The sequence below is a fragment of the Cheilinus undulatus genome, linkage group 19 (assembly GCF_018320785.1).
Source record: "Cheilinus undulatus linkage group 19, ASM1832078v1, whole genome shotgun sequence".
NCBI classification, from domain to species: Eukaryota; Metazoa; Chordata; class Actinopteri; order Labriformes; family Labridae; genus Cheilinus; species Cheilinus undulatus.
The window spans coordinates 9,531,753-9,554,243 of record NC_054883.1 but is presented as its reverse complement, the minus strand read 5'-3'; the positions used below and the strand labels follow the sequence as shown (position 1 = coordinate 9,554,243).

The following is a 22,491-nucleotide window of genomic DNA, read 5'->3' as shown; positions in this document are numbered from 1 at the left end:
TTTTTTCCTCACTACTTCCTTGTCAAGTTAGGCAGTTGAGTTGTTACTGTAGCATATTTTAGAAGGCGTTTTCTTTGACAATTTCCATCAGATTGGCTTGGGACAGTGCCAGAAATATTGTTTGGGTCTTCAACTACCACTGTGAGGTGGAATTAGTGTGTGAAAACTGGCGGTTTCTGAAATATTTCAATGTAAAGTTGGGCATTTTTTCCTTAGTATTTCATTGTCAAGTTAGGCAGTTGAGTTGTTATTGTAGCATATTTGAGAAGGCGTTTTCTTTGACAATTTCCATCAGATTGGCTTGGGACAGTGCCAGAAATATTGTTTGGGTCTTCAACTACCACTGTGAGGTGGAATGAGTGTGTGAAAACTGGCGGTTTCTGAAATATTTCAATGTAAAGTTGGGCATTTTTTCCTTAGTATTTCATTGTCAAGTTAGGCAGTTGAGTTGTTACTGTAGCATATTTTTGAAGGCGTTTTCTTTGACAAATTCCATCAGATTGGCTTGGGACAGTGCCAGAAATATTGTTTGGGTCTTCAACTACCACTGTGAGGTGGAATGAGTGTGTGAAAACTGGCGGTTTCTGAAATATTTCAATGTAAAGTTGGGCATTTTTTCCTTAGTATTTCATTGTCAAGTTAGGCAGTTGAGTTGTTATTGTAGCATATTTTAGAAGGCGTTTTCTTTGACAAATTCCATCAGATTGGCTTGGGACAGTGCCAGAAATATTGTTTGGGTCTTCAACTACCACTGTGAGGTGGAATGAGTGTGTGAAAACTGGCGGTTTCTGAAATATTTCAATGTAAAGTTGGGCATTTTTTCCTTAGTATTTCATTGTCAAGTTAGGCAGTTGAGTTGTTACTGTAGCATATTTGAGACAGCTTTAATTTTGAAATCTTTCATCAGATTGCCTTGGGACTGTGCCAGAAATATTGTTTGGGTCTTCAACTACCACCGTGAGGTGGAATCAGTGTGTGGAATCAGGGGGTGTCTTTAATATTTCAATTTAAAGTTGGGCATTTTTTCCCTTATTTCATTTTAAAGTTAGGCATTTGAGTTGTTGCTGTAGCATATTATGGATGGCTTTCATTTTGAAATCTTCCATCAGATTGCCTTGGGACTGTGCCAGAAATATTTTTTGGGTCTTCAACTACCACTGTGAGGTGGAATGAGCGTGTGGAAACAGGGGGTTTCTTTATTATTTCAGTTCAAAGTTGGGCATTTTTGTCATTATTATTTCATTTGAAGTTAGCCAGTTGAGTTGTTGCTGTAGCATATCATGGATGGCTTTCATTTTGAAATCTTCCATCAGATTGGCTTGGGACAGTGCCAGAAATACTGTTTGGGTCTTCAACTTCCACTGTGAGGTGGAATGAGTGTGTGGAAACTTATGGTTTCTGAAATATTTCAATGTAAAGTTGGGCATTTTTGTCATTATTATTTCATTTTGAAGTTAGGCATTTGAGTTGTTACTGTAGCATATTTGAGACAGCTTTAATTTTGAAATCTTTCATCAGATATCCCTGTTTCTGTGCCAGAAATATTGTTTGGGTCTTCAACTGCCACTGTGAGTTGGAATGAGTGTGTACAAACAGGGGGTTTCTTTGATATTTCAATTCAACGTTTGGCATTTTTTTCCTCATTATTTCATTTTAATGAGTGAGGGTAGAACAGACCGTGAGATTGACAGGAGGTTTGTAAATATCCTATTCCCCTTGTCTGTACTGGCATGGCTCCATGTCAGATACAGGCAAACACAAAGACGCAAAGTGACGTTATTGTGTAACAGCCATAAAAGCTATTTATTACCTTTTACAACAGCTCCAACCCATGTACTGGATCAATCCTCGTGAAGAAATGCTCTACCTCGACTGGAGCTTTTCTTGAAATATTCAAAACAAAATGCTTCCTTTGGGGGAGAACAGACGGTGTTAGAGGACAAGCAATAACCAGGCTGATGACGTTTGTACTGGGATCAGCGTGGTTGCTGTCGGCCTTTCTGCTGGTGTTCACGCCTTTGTCGGCTGGGGCCTGTTTACCTCAGGAGTATACCTGCTCTCAGGGATTATGTGTTCCTGAGGACTGCTTGTGTGATTTCACAGACGACTGTGGGGATGGCAGCGATGAGAGAGACTGTGAGTAAACCAGAAAAATGTACAGGATTATATCTAAACAGAGAAAATGTAAAAGCAGACAGTGAACAAGACTTAAGATATAAATAAATCCGAAACAAATCCACTTTTCATGCTGCCTTGGTAGCACATATGGTGGAGGTAAAAGCAGCAACATAAGGGGATTGTCACCGACGTGATGAGCTAACTACAGCTTTAAATTTAAGCTCCTATGAGGATTATTTAGCTGTTAATAAAACAGACTAAAATCAGCATGGATGTCTCTTTATCACCAACTAAAGCAAAAATAACAATCAGGGGGATGATATATGACTTCTGTATTGTTGTGTTATATGCCTGTCACTTCTTCTGTGGGGTAGGTGTCAAATACAACAAATAAATAAATAATACCAAGCCATCCAAACCTACCTGGCCCTATGTGAAAAAGTAATTGTCTCCTAAACCTGATAGATGGTTTGATGGCAAACCATAGATGGCAAGCATTTGCAATAACTGGCAGTGAGTCTTTCGCATCACTGAGGAGGAATTTTGGCTCACTCTTCCGAGCAGAAATGTTTGAATTCAGCCACATTGGAGGGGTTTTAAGCATGAGCAGCCTGTTTAAGGTCATACCACAGCATCTTACTTAGATTTAAGTTGAGACCTTGACGAGGCCTCTTCAAAACTTTAATTTATAAAGCAGAGGTGGACTTGCTGGTGTGTTTTGGATCATTGTCCTGCTGCATAACCCGAGCGCTTGAGCTTGAGGTCACAAACTGATGGCTGGACATTCTCCTTTAAGATTTTCTGGTAAAGAGCAGAATTCATGATCCCATCAATTACAGCAAGTCATCCATGTCCAGAAGCAGCAAAGCAGCCCCAGACCACCATGTTTGACTGTTAGTATGATGTTTATTCAGTGACATGCTGTGGTAGTTTTACAGCAGATGTAACGGGACACACTCCTTCCAAAAGTTCAACTTTTGTCTCATCAGTCTACAGAATATTTTCCCAAAAGTCTTGGGGATCATCAAGATGTTTTTAGGTGTTCTTTTTGCTCAGCAGTGGTTTTGGCCTTGGAACTCCCTCATGGATGCCCAGTCTCTTTCTTGTTGTTCAATCATGAACACTTACCTTAACTGAGTCAAGTGAGGCCTGCAGGTCTTTAGATGTTGCTCTGGTTCTTTTGAGACCTCCTTGATGAGTCAACGATGCGTCTTATAGGTAATTTTGGTAGTCTGGCCACTCCTGAGAAGGTTCATCACAAATCAAAGTTTTCCCTGTTTGTGGGTAATGCTCGCACCATGATTCGCTGGTCTCCAAAGCCTCACAAATGGCTTTGTAACCCTTTCCAGACTAATAAATATCAGTGGCTTTGTTTGAAATCAGGGAGGGGGCAAATGACTGTTCATACAGTATATAGTGTTGTCACCTGGGCGTTTTAGTCTGTGGCCATGGACGAAATTTTGATTTCAGAGGTGGGGGGACACAACTGGTTTGAGTACGGGGGTATGGTCAATAGACCTCATTTACATAAAATTATACCTAATTTTTGAGTAAAAATAAGCTATAATAAGCTATAATAATATATAAAAATAAGATTATCATTACCCTAACATTTGTCACAATGCTCAATCTCATGACTAACATATCTTTATTCTTTCAGCCTCACCTATGAGCCTCCAGTATCTCCTCCTCCATCTCCTCCAGCTTCTCCTCCTCCATCTCCTCCAGTCTCTCCTCCTCTACCTCCTCCATCTCCTCCAGCCTCTCTTGCTCTACCTCCTCCTGTATCTTCTTCTGGATTTCTATCATCTGTCACCTGACAAAAATATATTGATGGATGACATATGAACAGTGGGACAATTTGGGATGCAACAATCATTGATTTTGATGGTATAGTCTAAAGAAAAAACTCAGTTTCTCAATTATTATGTCTAATTTATTCACAAACAATACGGGTGTATAAAATCACATTTATAATCCAAGATTTTATTTTATTTTTCCCCAAAACTTTCATTGTTAGTGTTTTTAAACAGTGGCTGCCTTTCAAAACACAAATAAAACATGAAAAAAAAATCAAAAAGTGTAGCTCTTTGGCTTTAAATATACACTTTTTTAAAATCTCTGTGTTGTTGAGACTCTACAGTAATAATAATAATAATAATGATAATAATAATAATAATAATAATAATATATTTGTCAGCTCTTTCAATAAAACTCAAAGACACTTTACAAGAATAAAACAATTACATAATATGAACATATAAATTGCAATACATAAGTTTATCATAAAGTTAAATAATAGAATATTAGAAAAAGATACAAGTAATACTATTACTATTAATAATAATAATGATAATAATAGGAAGGGGAAGGAGTTTGTGGTGTAATGTGTTCCTCTGAGTAACTTACACTTTGACTTCTAAAGAAGTTTCTTATATCCAGTTTTCTTTTTTCCGACATCTTGCCACCTGGCTGCGCCTAATTACCAAACACACATACACAAGCACGCACGCACACAAGCACACACACATACACACATTCAATGTTAATGTAAATGAAACCTCTGATATTAAAATCCGTCTAGCTGACGTGACCCAGGCAGAACAAATGCCCAACATGTTAACAACTGACAGTGGCAGATGAACGTGGACTCAGGGCCAACTAGCTGAACACCGGTGTGCTCATGTGCTATAGTCCAGGCGCTGTTTACAACCAGATGGAGTGACAGCGGGGACGGCCAATCACACGTTAGCAAGAAACGGCAGAGCCAAGCGATGAGCTTGTGGGCCAGTGGGAGGTCTAAAGGGAAACAGACTTCAGCTTGAGCAGCCGTTTTCCGCTTGGTCCTAGTGCTCAACCGGTTTCCATTTAAGGGGACCAAAACTGCCTTTTTAAAAAGTGCAGGGGACATGTCCCCCCTGTCACCCCCCCAAATTACGTCCTAGTCTGTGGCACTTTTTTTTTTTAAATGCTCCTCATGTTTTCTCCTGAAGGTTCAGGATATAAGAGGTGTGACTTTGAAGAGGGATTCTGTGACTTGACCCAGAGCTCAGAGGATGGATCTGGCTGGACCAGAGCGACTGAGGTGCAGGGTCTCAAACATGACCACAACAACTACACATCAGGTAGGGAGCATTGACATTTGCCACAAGGGATATACTGTGCATACATTTACATTATTAGCCTTCACCTCATCTGTTTTACATATGCTTTTAAAAACATTCAACATTGCACTTGTCCCCCTCCTTCTCTCTCTCTTTTTTTAGCATATTTTGTATCCCTTGTACCTGTCAGAGAAAACACAACCACGGCCAACCTGAACAGCCCCGTCTTCCAGCCCAGTCACACCTGTCAGGTAACAAAGATCTCAAATAACACATAAAGAAAATACTCAGTGGCAACTGGTGACATCTTCCTGACATTTTGACCTCACAGATGAGCTTCTACTATTACATTGGGGGCCAACATGGAGGGCTTGAAGTGCTTGTTAGGACTCAAACACAGGGTCAAAGCACAGAGGTGTGGAAAGTCTCCCCAGGGCATGAGACCGAAACATGGCAGCAGGCGCTGATAAAGATGAATCACAGTCATGAATTCCAGGTTAGTAACATTCATTTATTAATGTAAAAGATATTGTTGCTGTTAGTATGTTAGAAACATGATGAAAAAATTAACAATTTATGATTTTTGGTGGTGTATTAGGGTCAGCTATAACCTTGCAAAGCAGATGGGTATGCCCGTTCCTGTGTTTCTCACTGGTGAATCCATCTTGCAAAGCTCCTGTCTGAACCGTTTGGGCCCGGTTAGAAAGTGACAGGACCAATCAGCGACAAGAGGCAGTACTTTCAGGCGCAGTGGTGTCGTGACGTAAACAAGCAGCAGCGTGGTTGCTGCGAAAGCGTCAGTTTTATCAGAACTTGACAACATTTCTTTGTTAAAAGAAGAACAAAGAACAGCAGTGAGTTTTTTTCTTTTAAAAAATGACAAAAGTCGTGTACTGACATGTCTACATGGTTTGCCTTATGCAGTTCTCGATGGATTTACTCCTACGTGTTTTGTTGCTCTTATTGGCCCATAGAGATGTAACAGCCCCAAATGTTCATCCAATCTGCCCTTTACCAAATGCTGTGTATGAGTAATTTTCCAGATGGATGTGTGAAACAAATCTATCTGGCGTGTCAGGTTAGGTCAGCTACATGTTACATGACCAACCTCTCTCTTGGCAACATGATTTCCTGATGTTTTCCCAAGATCCCAGCTCATTTATAGAACTGCTCAAGATAACCAGTTATCCATTTTAATAGATCATTTCAGTCATTTTCTCAAAAACTTGATAAACTAACATTTGTCATGCAAAATACCTACCTGGGTTAAAGTCTCAAGACAACAGCAAGAATTAATCCAGATCCTTAGCAAGCAACCAAAAGACAATACCATGGGAAGAGGATAAAAAAAATGTGTGGATGCATGTTCATCCAGAAGATTCAGTAATTTTAGCCTCAGATAAAAACCCTTAAAATGAAACCATAAGCACCGTGACATTGGATATGTAGAGCTAGCAAAGAACCAGTGATAACATAAGCTAAACACAGAAAACATATTTATAACTTAGGTTTATTAAAGTGCATTATTCTGTATATTATGAAAGCAATAAAAAAATACATATTATACATATTATTATGTATGTATTATAGTATATGTAAATATAAGGTGGGCTAATGAAGTCTAAAAAGCAAAGTGAAGTCAAACTCCCTCTATGTTTGTTGTTCTCAGCTCTGTGTTAACACTGATGGGACAAAACTAAACTTGACATTTTGATATACCACTTGAAAGCTCAAACATATTTATGTTTCTTTTTTGTGAGAGCCCCGTCCAATTGTTGGCCCTGCCATCATGTGAGAACAGAGGGAGGGCCTCGTCCTTTTTTTAGGATTTTCTTTGCCTAAAAAAGCAACACTCCCCTGACTTAGTGGTTGAGATCAACCCCAGACTTGGACTCAGGCTTGATTGATGAGTTTGCTGGGTTCGCTGAGCTGAGTATGAGGATGAAAGTCAGGGTCTTCTTATCCTTGGTCTTTCCAGTCTTACTGTACTTTTGTGAGGCCTGGACACTGACTGATCGCCTGAGACGCAGGCTGGCAAGATGCTGATGTGCTCAGGACAGCGGGGATGGGAAAGGTCAGCTGCTTTCCGGGGTCTGATCCAGCTCACCTCATACTGGATGTCCCAGATCTGGTGGGTTGGACCAGATGTCCAGGGCAGCCGTGGAAAGGTCAGATAGAAGGATACTTGGATTGTTGGGGCATGGGCCTGGTGCAGGCCTGGACAATAGCCATCAGGAGGCCAGAGCAGTACAGGTTGATGGGGCGTATGCTCCCATACCTGGCCTGATCTGACTCGGTTGAAAGACTCATTGGCATTTCTTATGTACTATTTTTTTGAAAGTAGCCATACATACATAAAAATAAAGTGTTTGCATAAAAAAACAGTGACATAAAGCTAATTTAAAATGTCCATTGGGAGACAAGATGATTATTTACCTGAGAAAATGGTGGAGAGTAAAATCGACCTAAAAGGAGATACTGAACCTTAAATCACACCTTATTTTCAAAAAATATTTACAGAACTTTTCTAACATGTAAGCTGGGGGAACTGAAATATTGATTTATGACTTAGTTACAGCTTGTTTCCACTGCATTCATGTAGCTAAGAAATCTGGTTATGTGGGGTTAGATAGAAACGACCAGATTCTTATAAAGATTTATGACTTACATCAGATCTAGCAAACAATGTGAAATAATTTCAACTAACATAATAGTCATTAGATGTGAGCAGAGAACCATTTGTTTGTTTCCCTCAAAAGTAAGATACCTGGATTAGCCTGAATACCGAATTTTCCATCAAAACCGATTAAGTAATCTGGGTATAAATGTGCAACACAACAGGAGCCGTTTACACACCGTGAGTGGGGCGCTGACCCAAGTGGACCCCTAAAAGGCCATCTGGAGTCTTATGAAACCTGCTGTTCCTGTCCTTCCTATATCCTCAGACAATGTCAGCGTGTCACCCCTCTCCTCTTCACTGCCTTCACCATCTGCCGCTGACTGCAGCCAGCTCAGTTTCGTAACATGTCTGAACCAGTGCCGGGGCTAAACAGAGGTCAACCCTCTGCCAACAAACACTTTCCCCTCAATTAATCTTCTTCCTGTTTTAACGGCAGTCTAGTTAAATGGTTTGTTATTCAGCTAAGGCAATTTGTTTGGTTTAAAATGGCTTGTTTGCTTTAAAACCTGCTGTTGTCATGAATAGTTCAATTAGATTTTTTTTTACATTTCAAATATAGTAGGACCCCCCCCCCCCACACACACACACACACACACACACACACACACACAGAAAATTTAAGCCTATTTATGTGCACATGAAGTATTCTGAAGAGCTGCTTACTGACAACAACTACAAGTCATGGATAAAAAATACCCACAGTAAGGGTACATTGTCTGGATCAGATAAAAACACTGCTTTGACTCTGAAATCCTCTGTAATACTGTGGCACCTAAGGTCTGTTTTATTAGGAGAAAGGAAACTTGTGGCTGTTAATGAACAAAAAAAAAAAAGTAGATTAGAGTCAGTTTCCGCTTGGTCCATACTGACACAATCCTCCATTTGTTTGAATCAGTCATAAATGATTGATTACATAACTCCAGGCATCTAGATAAACCCGTCTTGTGGACTTTGTTCAGTGCGGTTTGATATTACTAGTACTGTGACATGTAAATGAGGATGTTTTTAGCTAGCTAGCTAGTTAGCATCTCTTGGGAGTCTGAAAAAAAAAACTGAATTTACTTTAATGTTGTTAGTTCAAATTTGCACTGAAGGGAAAAAGCAATCCAATTAGAGCCATTTTCTTGTCAATATTTACTTTTCACAAGCCAGAGAGGTTCTAAACTAAGAGGAACACATTGGAATGCACCTTTATATGGCCCTGCTCAGTAAGTGAGTGGTCATTTGCCCGACAGACTGCCTTTAAAAGGTGTCCAGTCTGTAGGCCTACTGTTAGTACTAAAATTGTGCAAATATAATAGCAAACTTGGAAAGCATGGCATACTTGAACTACATGACAGTTAACATCTTTCCACTAACCAGTAACAATAACAAGTAGCCTATGAGATAAAGAGAATATGATGTTTTAGCTAGCTAGGTTGCTAGTTTTTCCTAGGAGGGCAATTTTTTAATTAAATAGGCTGTTTCTAAGGAGAAAAGCTACATGCCAGTTCTAATCTTAAGCAAATATTGTCACGTTGACAAACTGAAACATAGCAAATTTTAAACATACTATAATCTCTCTCCATTTACTATAAGAGTCTGTCACCAAGCCTTTTGCCAGCAAAGTGTGGCTAACTAGGCTATTATCTTGACCCACAGCTACAAAAGCAACTTCAGATTAAATTCTCAAAAGTATAGCTGCCAGATTTTTGCTAACAATATCTTGCTTATTGCTAGTACTAGTATTACTGTTATTGTGAAACTAATGATGTGCTTTAGCAAGTTCATAACTAGCTAGCTGACATATCGTGACAAGAGGGGTCTAGCGGCAGACCATACATCTCTGACAGCCACGCTCACTGACTGTTCTTCTGAAATGCTGTATATATCTCAGAAGGAAATACACACTAAAACTTATGACTCTGTCTTTTGGTGATGCTACACCACTGCAGAATATGCCAACTTGAGGCTAGCATTAGCTTGTGAGCTGAAACTTTTTTTTTTACCCTCTTAGTTTTCTAAAACTGACATTTTTAACCAAATACAACTGACATTTTTACTGATCCTAATACTTACATGAACTAACTAGAATGGCCGTCTGAGGTGGCAGACCCACGCCTAAGCAGCACCACCGAGGAACTCACGCTCCCATTGATTACTATGGTGTTCAAAATTTTGAAGTCCGAGAAAAACCGAACGGATGTGCAGATCATCACCAAAATCTAATCAATTCTTCCCTGTCACTATCCTACTATTCCCTGAAAGTTTGGTGAAGATACGACTTTCTGTTCTCGAGTTATCTTGTACACATACAAACAAACAAACGAACAAACAAAGATACGGAGCCCTTTACATAACCCCCTGCTGATTTCATCGGCGTGGGTAATAAGATAAAGTGAGCTCAGTTATGATGAGGAATATACATAGGTAACTAATGACTGCTTTCACTCACTAGGCTCAGCCTTGCAGACTGTTTGTTTGCAACAAACTCTCTTTCAGAACCTAAATACACACTAAACCTTTGAAATAAGACATGATGAAACTTCTGTTTAAAGTTATGTTTAAGGTTAAGGAAATGGTAAGGATACAAAAAGTTAAAAGTCAAAAGCCTGACCTGCAAGACCCGATTACAAAATGTTTTATACAGCAGTGAAGTCTGCTTACAGTAGAAACACTTGCCCTCCATGAAAACATTATAACGCAGCAGGTGTAGCTTACAAAGCTCCATTAGCTGTACAAGCTACATAGATAATAGAGTAATGTAGTAATGTAGCTAACATAGCTGAAGCTAAGCTCACAAAGTCGTTACGTTAGCTATGTTGTTTAAAGTATCTCAGCTTTTGCCATGTTTAATAAAGCTCACGTTGCTAATGCTCATGTTGCCAAAGCTAACTAAGCTACATTGGCTTATGTAGTAAAATTAATTATGTCACCACTGTGACTATGTTTGCATTAGCCAAAGCTAACTAAGTTAAAGCAAGCCACTGTTCATGCAACAACTTCTAAAACGGGTCTATAGGCCTATTCAATGTAATCCCAGATTGGACTTCTGATTTTCCTCTATTTTATTTAGGAAATGTTGCTCGGTCTGTAATGTTTGAAATGTGGTTATTTCATGAATGTAATAGCCAGACTTTGTTTAAGGATAAAGTTGAATTAAAAAAAAATCTAATTGGCTACTGGAAATCTAGTGCCCCAGCCAATTGTGGCACTTTCATTTCTCAGATATACCAAGTCTTAGACAAGTGGTATTTGAGAGTGGCCATCAGAGATGAACAGTCTGTAGCCAGACTGCGTTGGGGGATCTTGTCTGCTAATGTCTGTAACCTTACCATCGTTTAAACATTTGCACTGATTGTCATGGTGTTTGGTATACATTCTCTTTGGGTAGTAGACTAACTTACTAGGCTGGATAGTATTTATGAAAGCTACATTCTGGCCACACAAAGCAAAACTGTACTTATGCCCACAGAAACTGAAGTTGTACATAGTGAAAAACTCATTATGATCAGAGGTACTAAAAAGATGTCTTCTGTGTATCTACCAGGTGATAATTCGAGGGCAACTTTCAGCAGACAGCGAAGCCTCCGAGGTCCTGGCCATCGATGACCTATCCTTCAGTCTGAGCTGCCTTCCTGTGCCTGGTACTGCTACCATTAATAACATCTCACTACACAGACATGACGAGTTCAGACCTTGGCATTTTGAAATATCACCACACATAAACAGACCACCACAAACTAGTTTTGAATACTGATGGAAGGGGAAGACAGTAAAGCACCCAAGATGGGCTTCATAACAGAATAACAGAATCATTAAAATAGTGCTTACGACACATTTCTCTGCACTGAATATGGAGCACAGTCAGGGCCACAAGCTATGGGTTTATTTATGTCTGCTATAGAGCGCTGCCTCCACCCCAGTGATGAATGTGATACAGCTGAATATCTAGGCTGGGGGTGTTTGATAAAGTACTGTCCACCTGGCATTTGGTGACATCCAGGTATTTCAGCTGCAAGAACAAACTATGGCATCTTTACAACAGCCATTACTCAACCAATATTCGATGGTACTCCTGCTGTCTGCCTGTGAAACAAGAGTTGAAAATTCGTTATTGATTGTCTCAATTGGGCTGCAACCTGTGGCCTTCAGCTTCTTTAGCTCTCTCGCCTAGTGGAGCACCAAGGTCAGAGAGTTTTCATGCTTGGTGAGATGGTCAGCTTAAATTGTAAGACCATACTTTCATCAAAAACATAAATTTATGAAATTTGATTATCCTTCCTTTTCCCTCATTCATGGAGTAAATTTCAAGGACTGGCTGCAGGCAAGTTGTCTGACCTCATTAACTTATTTTGGCATTTATGAATCTTTTTATGAGTACCAACATTTAGGGCCTAATTAGACTGGGGTTATGTAGCTTTAGCGCTTGTGAAACCTGCCCGAAGATGTCAAAAGGTCTCCATCTCAGTCATAAAACACATGCACAAGGTTAAATGTATCCCAAACTGCTCTCAAAGGCAAATTACTTCTTCCTGTGCAACCATATTGCATTTAGAGTGTAGAATTATCCTCTCTTGAGAACTAGTAGTAACTGTGATGCAGCATGTAAAAAAAAGGAGGGGGGGGGGGGGGGGGGGTGGGGGGCGGGGCAATGTACAAACTTTCCAGTGAGCCGAAAAACAAGTATGTCTAACAAAGAGTTGAATCAGTCCAGTGACATCAGCAGAATCACGTTTCATCCACGTTTGTGGAGAATTCTGGATCTGTTGAGCATTGCCTGAATGCAAGTGACGTTTTTATGCCAAGTTGTCCTAATTTGCTCCATTCAAGGGGGAAACTTCATTTTAAACAGAGGAACTCAAATCAAACATTTTTAGTTTGGCTTTGCAATAAATATGAAAATGTTACCCTTCCTCTCTTTGCCCATCAACTTTATGTGAATACAGTAGTGCTTCTTCAGCATTACATTGCAACTCTGTGCAGATTGAAGATGCGTGTAGCTTCTCTCCACATACAGACCCCCCAAAAAGAGCAAACTGTACAGAGCAAGTTTTAGGGTGTGTTTGTACCCAAATATCATCAGCATTATAAGCTTTGTACACTACATTGCCAAAAGTATTCACTCACTTGCCTTGACCCACATATGAACTTAAGTGACATCCCATTCTTAATCCATAGGGTTTAATATGACGTCAGTCCACCCTTTGCAGCTATAAAAGCTTCAGTTCTTCTGGAAAGGCTTTCAACAAGGTTTAGGAGTGTGTTTATGGGAATTTTTGACCATTCTTCCAGCATCCAGGCTAATCTCTTCCTCCATAACTGCACCAGCTCTTGTCCCTGCTTGTTTATGTCACATGCAAGTACTGCATCTCGTCGCTGATTGGTCCTGTCACTTTCTAACCGGGCCCAAATGGTTCAGATGGGAGCTTAACAAGATGGATGAGTGAAAAACAAGGAAACGGGCGTATCCATTGGCTTTGCAAGGTTCAGTGCTCTCAGGAGCTCAGTGAATTCCAGTATGGTACTGTGATAGGATGCCACCTGTGCAACAAGTCCAGTGGTGAAATTTCCTCGCTCCTAAATATTTCACAGTCAACAGTCAGTGGTGTTACAGCAAAGTGGAAGCGATTGGGAACGACAGCAAATCAGCCACGAAGTTGTAGGCCACATAAAATGGCACATAGTGCACAGAGGTTGCCAACTTTCTGCTAAGTAAATTGCTACAGACCTCCAAACTTCATGTGGCCTTCAGATTAGCTCTAGAACAGTGCATAGAGAGCTTCATGGAATGGGTTTCCATGGCCGAGCAGCTGCATCCAAGCCATACATCACCAAGTGCAATGCAAAGCATCAGATGCAGTGGTGTAAAGCACGCCGCCATTGGACTCTAGAGCAGTGGAGACGCGTTCTCTGGAGTGACAAATCGCGCTTCTCCATCTGGCAATCTGATGGATGGGTCTGAGGTTGGCGGTTGCCAGGAGAACGGTACTTGTCTGTCCGCATTTTGCAAAGTATCATATTATGTCAGATCACATCATGAATGCCATCATAGCGTATGGTATTATATCAGATCTTATTGTAACATAACGTATCATACTGATATTTGTAGTTTTGTGTCCTATGATTTTGTATCATATTGTGTCATATTTTACACATTTTATCGTATCAGACCATATTGTATTGGATCCTTATTATACAATAAAGCAGATGACAGCTTGTTGATTGGTGGCTCATCATTCTGTCAGATGATGATTCTGTATATTTTGTGCCATTTCTTTTAATGTCTTTTTTAAAGCTGGCTATATTTAATAAGGGGTGTTTTTGTCGTAGCAAAACATCCATCAGCCGGTGTGACAGACTTATATTAAGAGTCTGTTGGACTCCTGATGTAGTTTACCATTTCTAAGTGGATGAGACAGCTCACTGTCATCTTAGCATTTAGTACCTTAACTTCGATTTGTTTTCTACTCCACAGAGCAAATAGCAAGGCTGGTGTTATGTTCTTGATATTATTCAATGTTTTACAATAGAGAGCAATGCAGAAAGCTGGCTCAAGCCTCAATCTAAACTTATGGCATTATTTTTTCTTTAACAGTCTTTAAAATGCCAATAACAAGTCACTTTAAGAACATAAGGTTGTTATTTAGAGCTCATCTGTATCTCCCTCTGGATGTGAGGGAATGAAATAATATTATTTTGATATGTGGCTCAGATCTCATATTACTAACTACATGCCTTTATCATCATTCATAGAGGATTTTTATGCCCCTTGTCCTGTATTATTTATCATAACAGTACACTGGCTGCACTGAATTATGGGTACACAACATCACTGAATCTTGTTTTAGTGAACTGTCAGAGATAATAAAATTCTAAGCATTAGATTTTGGTCCATTATTAAATTAATGTAGGTATAATACATTGCATGTTAAGTCTAGTCTTTTAAGCCTTATCACCATAAATCACACTCCTCTCACGCACAAGTATCTTAGAGGATGCTTCATTTCTCTACATGTTAAAGGAATGAGCTATTCACCATGTAATTTATCATGTCTAGCCTTTACACATTACTGAAATTTCCACTTGTTTGGCCTGATGGGTCTTTTATGGCCCGCTCTCAAGAATCAAGCGCTACGTAATTCACTTTATTAGGTATTCTATAATGACTTAGCCTGAGAGATACTAATCAAAGATGTAATATCCCCTTACTGGTATGACTATCTCGTCTCTGAGAAATTATGCATACAGAGCCCTAATTTGTTTTCTCAATTATTTGTGTTCAGGAACCTAATTGCTTTCTGAGTTTGGTTTAATTGGATGGCTGCATTTTATGGCCCACTATCAGAGTGCATTATATAACTTATTACACAGCTACTTACCAAATGAATCATTCAGTTGACTCATAATACTGCCTTTAAAATGAGAAACTATTCAATATCTTGTCATAATAAAATAGCCAGGTTGATTCTAGACTTGGATTAAATCAATAGACTGCATAAGCTTTGTACCCTCAGAAGTACACCTAATAGCTACAAGGATCCACATTAAATCCAAAGTTAAGGTATATGACACATGCAAGATGCAGTTCAAGTTTAATAGATTAACTTAAAGCTGTCTCATTCATTGATCTAAACATAATCAAAGAGACAAGTGTGCCATCTCAAATTACTCCTAATACGATAATAACTAAAGAAAGTAGCCAGGCCTGTGTCTTTAAAGCATCTTATAAAACATACATACATAACCCCATATAGGCAATTCCAAGTCTAGTAGAGACCAAGCCCACTGCTCAGCCTCCAGTTCTATTATTGAGGACTCTGTTCATTAATAAGGCCCTTAATAAATCATTATGTAACTGAAACCAAAATGTCTGTTCAGCTAAGTACATTGCATGTGTATTAAGTACTCTGCCACAAGGTGGCAATTGAGATATTTTATCTACATATTGAAGGGGTTATCATGTGGACCATCACTGCTTTTGACGCCTATTTGGTGCATACCAACTGTTAAAAAATGTGCAGAAAAAAAGGCAGTAAAAACTTCACTTTATACAAGTTTTAAGTAGGGGGCTGACACAGAAAATAGTAGATTTAATCAGGACTGGAATGATACATTTTTTCAATATTCATCATTTTTGGGGTTGATTTAATAACTGCAGAGGTTTTAAACCTAAAGATCCTCTTTGAACCCCAACAGAATTTTCCCCCTGCATACTTTCTGGATTCAATCATCTTCTGGGGGCCAAATGGAAAGCTTTGAGGAGCCTGCTATGGCCCCCAGGCCACTGGTTGATGATCACGATACAGTATATCACATTATATTGTACTGTATCGTATTGTAGAACCCTCAATGTAGTAAACAGTGGAATGGAGGAGAGATGGGCTGAGATGAGCTGCACTGGTCTGTACTGATCATGTTGTTTTGACTGGTGGCAGATTTGACATATTTTGCATTTAAGCCCTATTCACTCATGCATAAACTCCTGAAATAACCTGGACGAGCTGCATTATCTTCACCCTGATTTTCCCTGAACTTCAAAAAGGGAAAAGTGTGTCTTATTATAATCTCAATGGAGACAAAAATGTGATATTAAAGAAACTAAAATGGGGGCACAGATGGCCTAGTGGTTTAAGGTGTGCCCCGCGTACCAAGTCTGGCCTGTGGCCACAATCCTGCATGACTCTCCCCTACTCTCTTATTCCTCTTTTTGGCTTTATCTACTATCTTTCTTGCTGAATAAAAGCATAAAAAGCCCTGAAAAATCATAAACAAAGCAATCCAAAAATGAGAGCCCCTATCATAGGCCTGCTGCAAAGTATTTTTGTGGTACAGCACTGCTGTTTTTCCTGTTATCCACCTGAAGCAGTTGTCATGTTTCTATGCTTCGTCCCATTTAAATAGCAAATGAACTTGGGCTCAGGTTTGCACCCACAAGACGTGGGAAATTTTGAATTCGACAGCTAGCATGCCTACACCCAGTTGAAAGCTGAGCTGATGTGTAATCTTGAACTTTTAACATGTTTTTACTTCTTTTTTCTCCTTAAAAGTAAGACAGTCTGGCTGCAGTCTGTAGCTCTCAGATGCCCCCTCTCGCAGACCCTGAATGTGAGATGCCATCTCTGTCAGACTATGAATGTCATAAATTGCTGGGGGTAAATTAAATATAGACCAATTTCAGAAGCAGATACACAAACACTGGCTTACTATAGCTGTGTTAGCTTTAATCAAAGCTAACAAAACTATAGTTGCTACGTAGTTAACATCACTGTATAAGCCGATGTGGCTAAGTTAGCTTTAGCAATGTGAGCTTTAGTAAACGTAACTATAATAAATGTACCTATGTTGCCTACGTAGATAAGGTAGTTCATGTAGCTTACATTACTAAAGCTAACTATGTCAGTATGGATATCCATGAGCTTTGTGAACTTTAGCTTTAGCTATGTAAGCTTCATAGCTTTCACCGCTATTACATATTTCAAGCTATTAAATATTTTGTAATCAGGTTTTAGTGTTCACGTTTTTCACTTTTAACTTTTGGAATTGTAACCCTTACTTTAACTTGACTGAAAGTTTAATATGATTTTATTTTGAACGTTTTCTCATGTATTTCTGACAGGTGGGGTGTCTCACAGTAACGGTCTGCTGGAGGGGGCGTCTAAGAGCTTCGTTAGCTTACATAATAGTCCTTTAAACTATTTTTTCAATAGTAGAAACTATTTAAGTTTAAATTAGAAACAGCCAGTCAAAAAACACTTACCCACCTTCTGACTTCCTTCTGTTTCCAGCAGTTCTTGAAAGCAGAATGAAACTGAGCTCAGAGCATTTTGGACTTCCTATTGATCCAAATATCTGAACTCCAGGTATTACTTTGCGGGTCTAATCTTCCATAACACAGCTAAAGATCTTCACTTTATCTGAATATGGCAGAGATTTTCTGTATTAATCCACCATGATATGATCTCCAGTGATACTGATAAAATCACAGGACTCGGTGATAATGATTTATATCTGGTTGTTCCACATTTAAAATATAAAGTTCTCCTATAAAAGTGACTGTATTAATCTTACTTTTTTCTTCTTCGGCAGAGAGCAGTACCCCCCCTCCTCCTGTTTGCCCTCCATTGTGGTTTGCTTGTGCTAGTGGCGAGTGCATTGAGGAGAGTAAAGTTTGTGACTTCACCCCACATTGTCCCCATGGAGAGGACGAGGCCAACTGCTGTAAGATATAAATAATCAACATCTCATCTGGACTCTTTCTATGAGGAGTCTGGTGACTTATTTGAAGCTGCCAGTATGACTTAAACCGTTGAGGACATACATTATTTCAATACAAATCCTCACACAGTAGTCCTACAACAAAGTCTTTAGTGATACACAAACTCTTGTTTCCATTTACTCGCTGCCAGTTCTTCTTATAATACCATGAATGATGCTTTTGTATCCCACAATCCCCTCCAGCAGATAGAGTTGTCTTGGAACTTTAGACATCTGTATTCTGAGCTCTAAAAAAGGATTTTTTCGGTCAATCTTATGTGGCTGTCCAGGATGCATTGTGTTCAAGTAGCCATAACTTTGCTGTGGTGCATTGTTTCAGGCCATAAGCCTCAGCCTGAATAAATCTGACACAAATCTGACTCTGTCAAATGCCTCCCTGCCAATATCATCCTCTGTAGTCATATTTTGTGAAGTTTTTGACGTTGAAATGATTAGAGACTGTATGATATTACTAATAATCCCTTCAATGACCTAATAATGGCATTGTTTTAACACTGTAAATTTTGAAAAACTGATTTATTGGCGTTGGAAAAATTAGTTTCCAGTGTGAGCGGTGGTAATTCTCTTGTCTTTGGAGGTGTAAGGTACAGCAGTCCCCTTCATCCTAACCTTGCAAAGTCAACGAATTGGCCAGATTCTATGTTGTCATCAGGCACATCTGAAACAGCTGTGCCTGGGCTGAGAACAGACTTTGTCAATCAGTGTCATTTTAGGAGAACCTGGCAGTAGCTACAGGTGGGGTTTGGTTGAACTGGACACTGGTATATACATTACCTGCCACTGGTGCTCAGATATAGCTTTATTATAGCTGCAGTTTGATTAGAACTTGTACACATTTTATGGTTAAAACAAGAGCAAAAAGCCAGACTGAAAGCTTTTCCTGGCAGAGAAGATGTTTATGCTTTTCTCCCAACCAACCTCGGCATTAGTTTTATCCACCAACAAGCTCCACCGTTCATAAAATATGGCAGCGCCTGCCAGGCATTATGAATGTGGCTCATAATGAATGTGACAGACAGAGTGTTTGTCCAATCCGCTTCCTAGAATTTTTTTAAAGTCCTGCCCTACCCAAACGGTTTGAACCATAACACATCTCACATGAGGGCAAAATTTGGCAAGACAATCTTGAGAATCATCCGACAACCAGGCCTTTGCTGTCTTTGCTTGGAAGGGGGAGGGATTAGTGGCCTTGCAAATCAGATTGATTTGCCAAACTCCATCTCTGTAATCTGGCAAATTCATCTGGAAAAGCTCCAATCAACAACATTTGTGCCAAACCAAAAAGCCTTCAGACCAACCAGTGTCATTTAAGGAGAACAAGGCAGTAGTACCAGCTGGGTTTAGTTGTACCTTGGCCATGTTTCTACATGAAATAATGAAAAGAAAAATGTAAAGCTTTTCATGATTGAAAGATGTTCTTGCTATTCTACTGATCTGCTTCAGCATGAGTTTGTCAGAGTTATGGGGTAAAGTTGTGGGAATGGTTGTATACAAAGGCTGCTTGTGGAGTGATTAGCTCAGACATAGCCACAGCTGCAGCTCTGACAGAACTGGACAACATTTCTTTATTAAAACAAAAGCAGAGAGCAACACTGAAACCTTTTCATGACAAAAAAGATGTTTTCGCTCTTCTCCCGGTCTGCTTTGGCATGGGTTTGCGATCGTTACAGGTCAGGTCTTCTGATGGCTGCTGCTGCGGTAGCTATTAGCTTAGATGTAGTTGTAGGAAAGCAGCAGTTTAATTGAAACTGGAACAAATTTCTTTTTAAAAAAAGACAAAAGAGTCAGGCCCAAAGCTTGTCTTGGCAGAGAAGATGTTTTTGGATGACTCCAGACCAGCCTTGGCATCAGTTTTATTCACCAGGTAGCTTCGCCATTTACAATCTACAGCAGCGGTAGCCTGTCAGCTCAAGAGAACGTACGTCATTTTGACTTGATGCTCTGATTGGCTCATCATGAATGTGACAGACAGAACATACCTCCAATCACCTTCCAAGATTTTTTGAATAGTCCTGCCCTTCCCACATGCTTTCTATAGGAGCTTTCTTAGATGAATGTGAAATATATCCATGCAATGGGCATTTGAAACGGTGGAGCAGGCATGTCAGGTTAAGGAATTGGACCCAATAACTGCCCTATTATCTTCTGGTTTACCACACCTAAGGGAGGTTTCCTAAATCACTGCAATCTTTTCCAATTTTCAGCCACGGTTGTAGTTTAAAGTGCTAGCCCTTAGGGGTCTCCCACTGGCTTTAAGGGCCCTAAGCAGTTGCCTGCCTTAATCACAAGCGACACATCTACATATGAACAGAGACAACTCAATCAACTAAAAAACAGCTTGTTGTGATTGAAAGCCCTTGAACAGCCAGTTGCAGAGCTTGTAGTGAAACTGCTGTTTTGCTGCTTTTACCAAAGGCATAAACTTTTAGTCTTTACTCATGCCTTTTTATCTCTTTGCACATTCAGCCTCCAAGTGTGACTTTGAGGATGGCTCTTGTGGCTGGTATGAGCTCACCCTTGGTGATGGCTTTGACTGGGTCAGAGGCTCCTCTGCAGAGGTTCCTCCAGACTACTATGGCCGCCCACCACCGCTGGATCACACAAGCAACAGCACAGAAGGTAAAGAAACATACACATCATCTATTTTTGAGAACTGCCAATCACTATGTGCAGTTTCATTCACCAGTCAATTGCCTAAAAATAGGCAAACAGATGAAATAATTTCCAGAGTATGTGGTCAGAAATAAAAGGCAAAAAATATAATCTATAAATCAAATCAAGCTTTTGTTATTGGAAGAAAATTCTTTGTGTGTTTTTCAGAGATAAGCACTTCATGGAAAAATTCCTTCTCAGCCATCTGAATAATAGAAAAGAAACTGACATATGCTGTACCCATTCTGCATATTAACACCACATTATTCACTGAAAAACACAGCAGTATGCTCACTAAAAACCAAGGGTTATGCACAACCATATAATGCCTCATTCCATTGTTCTGTATACTGAGCCTTTTCTTCAGTTTTAATTTGTTTTCTTGTTGTAGATGGACTTGATAGCGTAGTGCAGCTTTCCTCCAGCACCATCTGTTGTTTCGTTGTGTACATTGTGTGAACATGCTGTGAATAGACGCTCTGTTTGCTTCAGATTTGGAGAGCGTACAGGCACTGAACTGAAGTCTCTATTCCAGCAACCTTCAAGCTTTGTGAAATTACTCGTATCCTGGTGGGAGCATCTGTTTGAAGATTTAGGATACATGACAGCGCTCCATCTAAAAAAACATTGTCTAGGTATTGTGGTGGTGCGCGAAGCAGGCTTTTTGGAAGTTCGCTAACAGGAGCCAGGAAAACAACTCAATAACACCTCATGCTGTGTAGCATACGGCAGATTGGATCAGTGGATTTTGGACCTTTTATATAGAAGTTTTAATCTTTTTTAAACATTTCTTCATCTGCACTGCTCCAAGCCACAACATATGAAAGTCTCTGTACTACTTTTATAAAAGAGCTTATCCTCTAACTTTAGCTTTTTATTTACATGCTAATTTTAGCTTCTTTCATTTACATGATAAACTTGGCCTGAACAAATTTAAAAAAAAATCTAATTGTGATTATTTTGGTTCTCGGTGCATATGCAGTGGAAATTGCTTCCTGAAAGAGAATGAGCATTTTTATGTCTTTCTCATTTTAAATAAGAAAAATGTTTTAATAAAACATAGTAATGAAGGACTTTTGTGCAAACTATTCTGGAAAAAATGGATGGTTTAATGTCTGCATGATGTGTAGAGCATTCACATCTCTGCTGCAAACAAATTTTATGAAACTTTGTTTTGACGCACATTGCCGATCAAAGAAATATTGCAACATCTGTGATTTGAAAATTGCAGTTGGATATACAGTGATTTTATCAGAATATAGTTTAATTGCCCAGCATTGGGAGCAATTAACAACATGGGAACACAGAGCTCCATCCAGATTGTCAGATCTCTATAATAAAGTAAAATAAAACAACTGTTTTAGGATATGATGTGGAATCGTTCTCTTGCTATGTGCTACTGTGTAGTCAACAGAAGTGGAAAAAGTATAAAAATATTGCACTCTAGTAAAGGTGGTTTCTCTGGTTACAACTTACAACAACCAAGTAAAGGAAATAAAAATGTACTCAAAAAAGTACAAGTACCCAAAAAACTTCTCAATTACAGTAATTTGAGTAAATGTAACTAGTTACTTTCCACCTCTTTAACTCTATCAGACTGATCTGAAACAACTGGCTGCTACACCATTTAGCATTGGTCTTTTCAGTCTTAAAAACACGAGTGAAGAACAAGACGATGAG

General features: G+C 39.4%; 1 protein-coding gene across 1 annotated transcript in view; it reads left to right on the top strand.

Moving 5' to 3' along the window:
* Positions 1-1,958: 1,958 nt before the first annotated feature.
* The window catches only part of malrd1 (MAM and LDL receptor class A domain containing 1), a 109,663-nt gene continuing 89,130 nt past the window's right edge, over positions 1,959-22,491 (top strand). Inside the window, exons 1-7 of the mRNA XM_041814287.1 lie at positions 1,959-2,136; positions 5,112-5,243; positions 5,385-5,473; positions 5,554-5,718; positions 11,432-11,528; positions 17,971-18,102; positions 20,626-20,778. Of these exons, the coding sequence (XP_041670221.1) occupies positions 1,959-2,136; positions 5,112-5,243; positions 5,385-5,473; positions 5,554-5,718; positions 11,432-11,528; positions 17,971-18,102; positions 20,626-20,778 (946 nt within the window). The remainder of the gene's footprint in view (positions 2,137-5,111; positions 5,244-5,384; positions 5,474-5,553; positions 5,719-11,431; positions 11,529-17,970; positions 18,103-20,625; positions 20,779-22,491) is intronic.